This window comes from Solea senegalensis, linkage group LG5 (assembly GCF_019176455.1).
Source record: "Solea senegalensis isolate Sse05_10M linkage group LG5, IFAPA_SoseM_1, whole genome shotgun sequence".
NCBI classification, from domain to species: domain Eukaryota; kingdom Metazoa; phylum Chordata; class Actinopteri; order Pleuronectiformes; family Soleidae; genus Solea; species Solea senegalensis.
Genome location: NC_058025.1, coordinates 25,476,782 through 25,489,508, shown reverse-complemented (window position 1 = coordinate 25,489,508; position 12,727 = coordinate 25,476,782). Strand labels below are relative to the sequence as shown.

General features: G+C 44.0%; 1 protein-coding gene across 1 annotated transcript; it reads right to left on the bottom strand.

The window, feature by feature from the left end:
* Positions 1–8,494: 8,494 nt before the first annotated feature.
* aplnra (apelin receptor a) lies at positions 8,495–10,527 on the bottom strand. Its single transcript, XM_044025356.1, has one exon. It carries the CDS (start codon positions 10,356–10,358, stop codon positions 9,273–9,275), a length of 1,086 nt encoding a protein of 361 aa, XP_043881291.1. The 5' UTR covers positions 10,359–10,527; the 3' UTR covers positions 8,495–9,272.
* Between the last annotated feature and the right edge of the window lie 2,200 nt (positions 10,528–12,727).

Sequence of the window (12,727 nt, the reverse complement as noted above, 5' to 3'; positions counted from 1 at the left end):
TAACCCACAAAAACAGCTGTTGCACCACCTACTGGCAGGAAGTACACCTTCAGTAAAAAATATGTATTTTATGTGTATATACAGACAGATATATGTATCTCTCTCCCTCTCTGTGTATATATGTATATATATATGTATATACATATATATGTATATACATACACATATATACATACATACACACAGTAACATGACAGATATAGTCTCCACAGTTCCTTTTTAAAACTTCAGTGGAGTAAATGTTGGTTCCACAGGGCCAGAGAATCCTTTAATTGTTTTTAAATATAATGTCATTAATTAATCTTACTTTACTCAGAAGCGTATTATTCTTATTACCCTATGTTAGTTTTTATTATGACAGCTTTTTGACTTTCTGTAGATATGTTGTTGTCTTTTATCTGTGTTGTGATACGGCTGCTGTCTTTAAATATGTATGAGTTTTTGTCTCATTTGGTTTGTTTAGTTCTGGGGGAGGGGCTTATGTTGGTATTATGGATCAGTTGTTTTTTTTGTTTTTTTTACAGCTCACTAACAACTAATGAGGCTTTAGAGTCTGCTGCTCTGATCGGTCCCTGTGGATCTTTGTTTTTCACGCTGTTACCATGCGGGAGGCTCACTGTTGTCAAGTGATGCAACACACACACACACACAGGAACATAACATAGTAGATTAAATCACTCGTGCATTTTGTTATACACTAGCTACAAAACCCTTCAGCAACAAACAGGTGATGTTTCAGGCTGTAGTTAACCATGACGTGTCTGAATCCCTCGATGCTCAGTCACTCTAAGGACAGGCACATTAGTAAAAGAGGCTCTTCCCACACCACACCACTCACTCACACATTAGTAGTGGCTCAGGACAAACTACGACTGTCGAGACACAGAGAGTAAAGATGAGCGTGTTATCCTCTGAAGCTTTTCCACAGATCCTGGTGAACGGTGAGCAGCAGCAGCAGGACACCCGCGACGCTGCAGCGGAGGAGCTGATGTCTTCCAACAGTCTGGAGGACGAGTATTCAGTGGACAGCGGCGCTGCGGGAAAGGAGGTGCATGCAAAAGTGCAGTCTGTGCTGCAACAGGTGCGTAAGCAGATCAGATCGCAGAGTGGGGCAGCGGGGGCTCCACAGAAGAGCAGCATCCTGGAGCTGGTGAACAAAATCAAAGACAGAAACATGGTGCATAATGAAGCCGTGGACATCAGCAGCGAGGACAACGGACACACTGAGATGTCAGCAGATGAGAAGAATTGCAAAGAAGAAGAAGAGCTGTGTGCAATTTTTGAGGCAAAGCTGGAGGCCAGTAAAAAAGCCTTAAGGGTGGAATTTGAGGAGAAAATCTCTCAGGTGGAGAAAGAAATGCAGGCGTACACAGACAAAGCTGTGAGAGACCTGGAGTTAAACCGACTGAGCTGCAAATCCAACACTCTACACAAGACACATCCCAAAGAACAGGAGAGCAAGGGTCTGGACAGGAAGGTGCCCACAGCTCTGTCACTGGCCTCCAGACGAGGGAGAGTCCTGACTCGGACCATGACCACCATCATCCCTAAAACATGTCCTCCCGTCGTCTTTGGCCCACGAGCCAAATCAGAGACTCTGGCCTCCTCTAAGGGAGCAAGTTGTCGACCTCTGCAGAAAAATCCGGTGCTTTCCTTGCCAGGAAACAAACCGTACCAGAGCTGCAGACCCACACCTCCTGCTCGCCCGCTGCTGCATCAGAGTAAAAAGCCTGTGGGGGGGAAACCCAAAGCAGCAAAATGACACCGGGAGATGAGAAAATATAGCTGATTTTTGCTGCTCCTTAGATAAACTAAAAAGTATCACATAGTAAACATCAGATAATTTAAAGGTCCAGTGTGTAAGAATTAGTGAGACATAAAAATGATAAACTTATCCAAACATACTCATGGGTATTAAGTTATTGCTAATTCCATGTATGCATTACTGTATGTGCTACATTATCACGTTTGTTTTTTTATAACTGAAAAAGGAATAAAATATCTGGTAAGTTTCCACATCTCTGTGGCATCATTTTGTCAAAGTCAGGGGTCAGGGCTTAGTGTTACCTGGAACTCAAACTAATGAATATTTCTCTCTCTCTCTCTATGTATATACATATATATATATCTTATTTATGTCCATGTGGCTGCTTTGGCGCCATCTGCTGGAACTAAAAACAAAACAAAACCCTCAGAAAACTGAATACATGAGGAAAGACCCCTTCAAAACAAGATTAGAGAGAGAAAAAACAAGTATGACTTCTACCAATAATGATAATAAGTTTGTATATTACATTTCTTTTTAAATTATATATTGTCCATGTAATTCTTTTTTAAATTTTTTTTTAAGTTTGGTTAGTGAGACTTCTTTGTTTACTTTGTTTTTGGTTATTTCACACCAACCTTTGGGTTTTCCCTGTAAACAAAATGAGATGATTTTTTTTATATATAATTTATAACAAAATTTATAAAAATATATATTCATAAGGCTGTGTATTCTTATAAAACTGCTCTGGTTTTATCTGCCTTTTGTGTCGTTGTAGCTTGAAAAAGGGCCACAGTATAAACATAATATATTAGTATGAAATGTGACCATATTCCCTCCTGATGATGATGATGACTTGGAGAACTGTTGAATTCAGCTGTAACTTTGACCAACAGGTGGCAGCAGCTCCTTTAGAAGAGCTCACAGAGACTCACTCACAGTTTGTAATGAGAGAAATGAGTTTTTCTCAGTCGCTTTGGTGCTTTTCTCACATCACTATTAACATTTGCACAGCAGTTTTCTCAAAACAATTAGTGCAAACTGCAAAACCTAGTGGATAACCTCGTCACTTGCTCAAAATGAATAGTCCTCAAAAGCAAGTATTCATGTCAATGAAACTGCCAGTGTCATCAAAATGACAATCGTTTATGAACAAGATAGTCAAATTACTTTGTCAAGTTTTCATTATGCCAGTTTATTCTCTGTGTTTTCCAATGCAAAAAAAGGTCGGTGATACTACCTGAAAATGCTCAAGACAGCACTATACACTACAATCATTCTGGCACATCCAGACGTTCCTGTCTGTCTGGCCACATATTTTCATCTACATCACAACGGATATCATCCCTGAGTGACTGTGAACAAGTGGCTTGTCATTGGTTACACCTCCTCGTTCATGTTCACCTGAGAGCAATCGTTCAATTTAGGACACATTTCCAGGAAAGAAATGATAATGATGATAGTCATATGTAATGACTCAAGCAATGATATGAAGACTATTAGTTTTATTGGTTAAGACTATTCAGCATCCATAAGTATAGTTCATTTTGACTGACATGACATAAGCAAATGATAATGTTATAAAACAGCAAAGAATTGTATGAAAGCAACTGATACATGTCCAAAAGCATGTGCAATTTGTTCAGAGGAAGGAGAAATTGCTACTATGATGTGCAAAAATGACTAAATGTTGACGAGGTTGAACTAATAGTTACGAGAATTTTCATTCTGATCTGAGAAAAGCACCAAAGCGACTGAGAAAAACTGTCGTTTTCACTGGTCGTGAAAGGTGATGTGAGTGCAGTGTGTTTGTGGAGACCTGAGCACCTGAGTGCCTCCAGCAGCTGAACTGGCACCGAGAGCAGCCAGTGACAGGAGATGCATTCAGCGCTGAAGCAGGGCACAGGAGCAGGGGACGCCCCAGGCAGGAGCTTCACAATGGACGTGATAGAGAGCGATGTGAAGAGGATCTTTGTGTCTAAAGGGCCGATTAGCCCAGAGCAACCGCATCCGGAGAGGACAAGAGTCCAGCACATTCAGGTCTGGCCAAGACACGCTGTCCTCGGAAGCTGCGTCTCTCGCCTAACGATGTCCACCAGCAGCAAGAAGAAGAAGACACATCAGTCATTAGCATGCAGTAGATAGATAGATAGATAGATAGTAAGCTAACTAGCACGTTGATAGATGGCTCGTAAGCTGTGTTGTGTTAGTAACTAGTTACAGTTACTTTAACTCAGTGACCTAAACCAAAAAAGTAATGTGTTACTGAGAAAGTAACTTTTTAGTTCTGTAAAACGTTTTTCCAATGCTCCCATTAAATAAAGATTGATTGATTGAGTTCCCCTCTAGCTGTCATTTCAGCTCTTATACTAATGTTTTCCACTCTATATCTGAGGGGAAAAAACACTGCTTTTATCTGTAAAATAGCCTGATATTGCTAAAAAGAGATCCAAATAAACAATGAAACATACCGCGCTATTGTTTTATCAAGTTGTGCCTGGCTATGGGTCTGTCTTTCGAACTCCAACCACTGCTGCTTGGGTGGAGTGTGTGTGTGTGTGTGTGTGCTCGCTGCTGCGACTCTCGGTCTCGGATGCTGCGTTAGCTACCTTAGCTGCTAACTTTGTCGTAGCATGCCGCTCCTCCTGGTGCGTCAGCAGATTTCTGTTGCCGTTGTTCGCCGTAGAAAGTATTTTTGAACCGGGACAAAGTCTACACGTTACCGTAAATTGTTTTTCCCTCTGCTCTCCAGTTGAAAATAATGTGAATACCTCCACGAGGATTATCTTCCCCTTCTCGCTGACCTGTCCAGTCCTCTTCATGGCGCGTGTTTGATTACGTGTGGGACGCTAGAGGGCGACAAGTGCTTTGTTTTTCAATTCAATTAAACTTTATTGATCCCTAAAATGAACTGTGTGCCGTTGTAAAACGTCACCAAAAGGAACGGAGTAACGCAGTGTTTTATAACGGAAACGGAGTTACTGAATTTAAAAAACAACAACAATTTACATTATTAGTAATTGAATAAAGTAACGGCGTTACTAATAACGCGGCACTACCCAACACTGCTCATAAGCTAACTAGCATGATAGATAGCTCGTAAGCTAACTAGCACGATAGATAAAATATTGTTGAGGGCCAGACCAATGAGCTGAATTAATTCTGCTCAATATTAATTTTATCTCTTTATAGAAAAGCAGTAAATTGTAATGTTTTGGTGTAAATTGGGCAGCATACAATTCTTTCACAAACTTTACCTTTAGTCGATGCTGTGTTGTTGTTTTTACCAGTTGACCTGATAATAAAACCAGCGTTGTTTGTTTTTTATATCATTACAAAATACAGTGAAGTTTGTCAGGGGGAAATGTTTTAGTTGTACCTTTATCTTTTCAATAAAACTGTGGCTTTGTTATAAAGTGATTCAAGAGATTGAAGATTTTAGTTTTCATTCCAATGTGGTCAGGCCTTTACACTACAAGCTTTATTATTCTCTCAGTAACTCTCCCGCAGTCATTCAGAGCCAGTCAGTGCAGTAACGGGTGGAGTGGACATGACCGTGAACAGCAGTGAATAACAATGACAGGGTGAAAGGCCTCATTCAAACGATGTGTTATTTTCTGCTTCAGGTTGAGTTTGTTCTCAGGGTCTGAGGAACACTCACAGTGAGAGGCCACTTCCAGGTTATAGCCCGCACATTACTGATCTCGCCTGTGATTCTCGTGCAGATGTGGCAACAGTTTACAGTCGGAACAAGATGTGAAGCAGTGGAACGAGGGCGGCGGCGGCGGCTGCTGTGGCTGTGCCGGTGTGTATTGCACACTCAAGTGGCCACTTATGTATGGGAATGATTACACATGTTACACTCTGTTAGTGTGTGGAAAAGTAATAAAATAAAGTCCTTCTGCTTTTGTCAATAAAAATAACAAAGAGGAATCTGATGGGTGTGACGACCAGACACCGGTCACAGCAGCTCCTGCTCGCACTCGTGTGATAAGAAGGTTGCCTCACTCTTATGATATAATACAACACATTAATGAGTTCATACTCTGACAATTCCTGTTATTAACAGTACAGTGTAAGCCTTAATCCCCTGGACAGTTTCTCATCAGCTTAATGTCGGCTTTAGTGGGGAAAAAAAAAAGCCACATGTTCACTGACTGTGTGTCCATGTTTGTGCTTATTGACATTTTAAAGACATGACTTTACATATTCACTTTGGTCACTGCGTTAACAGGACCAGACTCGTTGTACCGGATCTTTTTTGCTAAGAAGAATGAATGAATGAATGCACTTCGGTGTAAGAATAACCCTGTAAGAGTTGTAAATAAACAACATGAGGCTGCTTTATTTCACGTACACTGCACAACACGTGCCTTTTCAGAGGTTTTAAAGACAAACAAACAGACAGACACTTCCTTTAGCCCCTCCCCCACCCAATACCTCAGTCTTTTCAACTCACTCCTGAGTCTCAGTAAGAACAGGTAGAGATGAGCTGTAGGGACTGTTTGTTTTGTCTGCTTCTTTTTCAGCGATTATTTAAAATGGCGCTTTAATTGTGTGTGTGTGTGTGTGTGTGTGTTCATATGCACATGTAAACAGAGATCTGACACTTTTCTACAGCCTGTCAACACTGACCCCACTTTCTCGTTAGCATTTGTCCACCTGTTGCCCAGTTATAACACACACACACACACACACGCGGTGCATTTGTTGCTGCTTGGGTGGGATTGGAGCAGCAGGGAGATCTGAGGAGCAGTGAAGTGAGCAGTTGTGGTTTTGGTCCATTTGGGGTCTGGTGACAACAACACACCTGTGTGGGCTGCGTTCATGTGTTCATGTGTTTGCAGGTTTGCAGACTGATGCTGTGACATGAAAGCACAGTTGTTGGACTGGGAATTTAATATTATTTGTTTGTTATTTCTTTGTTCATTTTCATTGTGGTGTTTTGTGTTCTTGAAACATTAAAACGATGATAATGATTTAGAAAATCACTTCCTGCACATACATACATATCAGATCATGTTACTGGATGAAGTGGAGCATGCGACAGGCTGCAGGGTGTTTCTTTGTTGTGGCTAAAGTAGCAACAATGATTACAGTTATGGAAAAAAGCAGCTTTTACTGCAGCGATAAGGAAAACCATCATAATGAGGGGCCGCTGTTTTACCACGGTTGACCTCACGCTAAGAAAACTCACACAATCAGCCACACACACACACAAACGCTCACTCAGGCCACACACACACATACAAGCAACCTTTATGTGCATTTTCAGGCTAACACAACTGTTGTTTTTGTGTTGGCCGTGGCCCCTGCGGCCCCTGCGGATCCCATGGACCCCGCCATGCGTTCCTCAGCTGGTGTTCTGGGTGACTTCTTCCACAGTGATGCTGACTAACAGCATCAGACAGGCTGTCAGCGCCGATCATCTCACCAACAACAACACGCGCGCGCAGTCCAGCGTGAACCAGAGGAACGTCCTCTGTTGTGGTCTCAATTTGTTCAATTGTGCGAGAAACATGTGTCGTGCGTCTGATTCTGTTTGTACCTGAGCCCATGAATCCCCACTTGTAACACCATCCGCTGAGGTAAATGAAGAGGAAGTATGTGTTTAATGGTCCTGGAGCTGTCAAACCTTGCTCCATTTTGCCCCTGCGACGGACAATAAGTCACATATGATCTCTCACACATGACGTGAATCATGTGGCTTCACATTCTCATCATTTCACGCATGTGTGAAGAATGTGAAGCGGAAAAAAAACCAAACTTTTTTCCCCTTACTCCCCCAAAGCTTTAGGGGAATATGGGTCGGTTGCACGGTGGGCAGACCTGACCTCTGTCTGGTGACAGTTTGAAGGTTAAGTTTGTGAAACTGTCCTTGGAAAATTACAGTTACATTAGTACATCTGTTTGCCTGATGATAAAAGATAACCACGAGGATCTTCATCACCCGTTCCCTATCTCTCTGTCACCCTTTGCTTTCACCCCCGCCCGCCCGGCCCCGCCCCGCCCCTGCCCCCCAGCAACCACTAACTGCAATTTGAGCTGAGACAAATATTGACTTGTTTGGTTGTCCGACTTCTGCCAAGATTACAGAGCCACCCCCCACCCCCCCGGGTTTGCTGTCACATCTGTGAAAGGTGATTACTGTTGACTCAAAGGTTCATCACAAGAGTCACTCGTTGGTAATGAGCCCGTTATTCTGTGAATAAAAGTGTCCCTTTTGTGCTGCCAAATAACATCGTTTTAAACTCACTTTTAAAAGCATTTTAAGGTGGAATTGACTTATATATATATATATATATATATATATATATATATTTGTGTGTATATATAAATAACCCTGGCCCTTTGACGGCGGTTGTAAATAAATACGAGTGTTTAAACGTTTGATTGAAGCTCACAGGACGACGTCATCAAACACATCTGATGGAAATAACACCTGAGCAGTGAATACACACTCGCGGGACGGCCCGCGCTTTGCATAATCCAGTTAGAGTCTGGATACTGGCTGTGAATCAATAGAGATTAGAGATCTATTAGTCTGAAGGTGTAACACAAACACCAGGGTTTTCCATCACAAAGCCGCCGAGCCGGTGCAGATACTTCACTGTGAAATAACAGGATGGTGTAATGAAACTGCAGTTTGGATCAAGGAAACAGAGATGGGATTACAATCGCCTTTTAAATTCATCTCAAATCACACTCACACACACACACACAGAGAAATCTGGTTCATATAACACATCTTTAATACAGAAGTTAGTTACAGAGATGCCGAAAAATAAAACATATACATCAAACTGGAACATTTACAGAGTCCCTGTGTCCCTCTTTAGTGCTGTGACCACACTGTGAAACACCCCCCGTTCCTGTTCCCCAACATTTGTCCTCTGCCATCTGTCTGTCTGTCTGTCCCCGTCTCCTCTCCACAAACTTTACAATTAAACTGCAACACCTTTTCTCCCTTCCTCCCCCCTTTGACTCCTAACATCACAAACAAGAAAGAGGCGACTTCTCTGTTTGATTTCCCTGCTCACACATTTTTTTTTTTTTTTTTTTTAAACAAGTGCCAACAATAAAGCAACAGAAGAAAACAACAACAACAACAACAACAAAGTCAGGGTATGAAAATACTGTACAGCTTTATGTTTTATCCAGTGTAAACAGAGTCAAATCAGCGTGTGGGTTTCAAAACCAGACCTCTGGCTCCTGCCGCGATTACAAACGAGACGGACAAAGCAAAAAAATAGACCTTTTCTTTGAGGATTTGATCAACAGGAGCTCAGCCAGCTGTTACTCCTGCGACCCGATCACACCTCTCGCTGTCGAACAGAAGGCACAGAATCACTTTCACGAGCAGTTCAAAGTTCATCATCATCTCATCTTACCGGCTATGAACAGTGGACACTTTAAAGTCTTGTATTTTAACAAGTGTTCCAGTGGTGGGAGCTGGTTCTGTCCCGCAGCACCGCTCCCCACCTCCTCCCCCCCAATGCTTGCTTCATCACACCTTTGTGGCCAGAGAGTGGATCTCTGACTTCTGAGTCTGGGCGCTGAGCGTGGACGACATGGAGCTGATCTGGCCGTGCATGGCCTTCTTCAGGTTGAGCAGGCACAGGCACTGGGAGCGGAAGCGCAGGTCGAAGAAGGCGTACAGGAATGGGTTGAGGCAGCTGTTGACGTAGGCCAAGCAGGTGGCGTAGGGATGAGCCAGCAGCAGGAACCGCAGGAAGCCACAGGAACTGGGAGCCAGGTTCAGGTAGGACAGCGCGTCCATGCTTTTCAGCACATGGAAGGGAGTCCAGCAGATGGCAAAAACCACCACCAGTGTGGTGATGATCTTCAGCAGCCTCTTCTTCTTCTGGTCCTCCTTGCGCAGGTTGTTGAAGTGGCGCGTGACGGTGCAGCCGATGAAGCAGTAGAAGATGGTCATGGCCAGGAAAGGGAGAAGAAAACCCAACGCGGAGGAGGACAAGCTGAGTCCCGCGATCCAGAAGTACTCGTGCCTCTGGTTCAGGGTCACGATGCTGAAGTCCATGGCACAAGTGGTCCGGTTGCTGTTCTGGTCGTTCACGGTGGTGCGGAACAGCAGCGTGGGCACGGCCAGCAGTCCAGAGAGGAGCCAAATGGCCCCCAGGGACGCCAGCATGGTCCCCCGAGAGCGCAGCCTGGTGCTGGACAGAGAGTGCACGATGGCCAGGTAGCGGTCAAAGCTCAGGCAGGTGAGGCAGAAGACACTGGCGTACATGTTGACCAGCACCACGTAGCTGCTGACCTTACACAGAGCCACGCCGAAGGGCCAGTGGTAGCCCAGCGCCGTGTACACGGCCCACAGAGGCAGGGTCACGACAAAGGTGAGGTCGGCGAAGGCCAAGTTTCCGATGTAGACATCCGCGGCCCGGCGCTTGGATTTGGACCTCCACACGGTGAAGATGACCACGCCGTTCCCCGACAGGCCCAGGATGAAGATGAGCATGTAGAGCACGGGGATGAGGGAGTAGGAGGGCTCCCACTCGGAGAAGTCACAGGCGGTCTCGTTGTCGTCGTAATACTCGTACATGTCGCCATATTCCCCAGTGCTGGTCTCCATGCTGCTGCAGGCCAAGACAAAAAAACAACAGACGGTTCCTGGTTCCTGTACAGATCCAGATCTTCAGTGGTCTTCAGTCAAAGTGAGTCACAGCTTCTGTTCTGTGGAGCTGTTACTGTTACTGCTGCTGCTGCTGCCGCTGCTTCAGAGGGAGTGAGTGACTGTTGGCGCTGTCTGCCTTTTTAAACCCAGCCCTCCACACCCCTGCACCCCTAACACACACACACACACACACACACACACCTCTAAACGCGTCCCTCCCCCACCTCTCTCTCTCTCTCTCTCTCCCCCTCTCTCGGAATCTATAGGATTACTATAGAAATATGAATGTAGTTGTGTTGTTGACCTTGTGTAGTTATGCAATGTGTGATTGTTGTTTCTATCTTTGTTGAACGAAGATAACGGATTAATTAATTTATGAATGAATTAATAAATACCGATATCAATACTAATATTTGAACAAAAGTTGTTTTCTGCGCAGATAAACAAGCATTAGATCAGAAACTGTGATCTATTATAATAATGATAATAACGATAATAATAACTGATGACGACATCACATCGTTAATTTAATCAGCGGCTGATGATTACCATAACGTTTCTTTTTTCTCTTTTCATCAGGACTGCTCTAGGTCCTGGTCTAGGTCTTGGTGTCTCGCGTCCTCGGGTAGATTCTGGTCTGGTCATGTGCGGAACAGGTCCGGGCATTTTCAGCTTCTCGTACTTCTTACAGAACAACGTGCACACACACGCGCGCGCGCGCGCGCGTGGTCGGGTAAGTTAGAACGTAAGTTTGTCACATAAATGAATGAATGAATGAATGACGAGTGTAAAGAGAGTTTCATTTATTGAATTAGATCGACAGTGAAAATGGTTGATTTGAAAAGCGTTTGAAGATGAACTCAGGTGTGAATTCACCTCTGAGGATTCATTTCCATCAGAAAAGGACAAACAAACACCGTTTGCAACCAAAACAAAGAGGAAACTTCACTTTTTTTTACACCGTCACGACGAAAACAACCTTCTTCCCTAAACGCTTTCGCTGATTGCATCATAAAATGAGGCAAGATGAGGCTTTTAATCTCTTTTTTATCGTTTTAATCTTTTTTAAACTATTTAAGTGTCAAATTCAATGGTTTATGTGGTAAAAAAAAAAAAAGGATAACGCAGATATTTGAGTTATACTTTGACAAAATCAAACAAATGACAAACTTAATTCAATTTGAAGCTGCTTTACTTGGAGTAGAGTGTCCAAAAGCAGGAGCTGCTGCATGAATGAATGAATGAATGATTGAATGATTGTACTGTAAATGCAGTGGCTTTGATGACAGCTGATTCTGCTATGAGACTTTGTTGGCGTTTTGTTTTTTTAAATCAAACATTTAATTTATTTTTTTCCATTTTTGAAGTGAAAGTCTCATGTATCACACACACACACACCAGGTGGGTCCCACCTCTTGGTCGCCTGCTGATCTTCAGGGCCTGATATCCATTAGACAAATACATTTGCAAATTTAAAAAATAAAGGCGAGCAGATAAGAAACAGATGGTCAGATTAGACCGTGGTCTTCATCACGGCCTTGATATCTTCACAGGACCTCCTCACGTGTTAATCCCAGACTCGGTAGGTGCCGAGATAAAGTCCTGCTGTTGATCCTGAGCTCGGGCTTATATGGAGGGGGTCATTATCAGCTGCTTTTGTGAGGCTTTACTTCCATTTCTTCTCTGCGTATATAATTCGACATCATTTATTTCGGACGCTTTTATTTCGCGCGAGTGGCGTCACGGCGAGGTCACGTGGTTCTGTCTCCTCAGGCGTGGACCACACATGTGTCACAGCTGCTGTGGCTGCGTTTGATCCGCTGCTGCTGTAAAGACGCCGCGGCTTCCGTCTCTCGCCTTGTTCGCCGGGCTTGAAACAGAAAATCTGTTTACTGTACGTCCGCTCCAAAAACCGAGCGACTGAAGGTGTGAGTCTGTGGCCGTGGCAGCAGAGTCCAGGTCCCCACAGATCACAACTCGTGTGGAGAGACCCGGGCTTTGTGTCTCTGTGGATCCCTTCTACGTGCACACAGTTCTCACTTTTGGACTCGGTGCAGCCCTCTGGTTCATGTGTTCATCAGCTCGCTCCTCGGCAGATGCTTTCACGTCGGCGCGCTAAGTGCCGCCTCCGCTGTGTCAGACGACGTCGCACTCCTGTGCCGTGGAAGCAGGTCAGCAGGTCACCTGAGGATCTGTGGCCCGTGTGAATGTTTGCAAACACACAATCGTGGTGTGATGTGGAAAAGACCTGCACATATTTTGTATGTAAAGGGTGTTTTGAGCTGAGCTGCACGTGGCTAATGAAATCCTTATGCCTCATGCTATCT

Bases quoted from the DNA above. Each gene is read 5' to 3' on its own strand.
- aplnra (XM_044025356.1), bottom strand. From the start codon at position 10,358: ATGGAGACCAGCACTGGGGAATATGGCGACATGTACGAGTATTACGAC.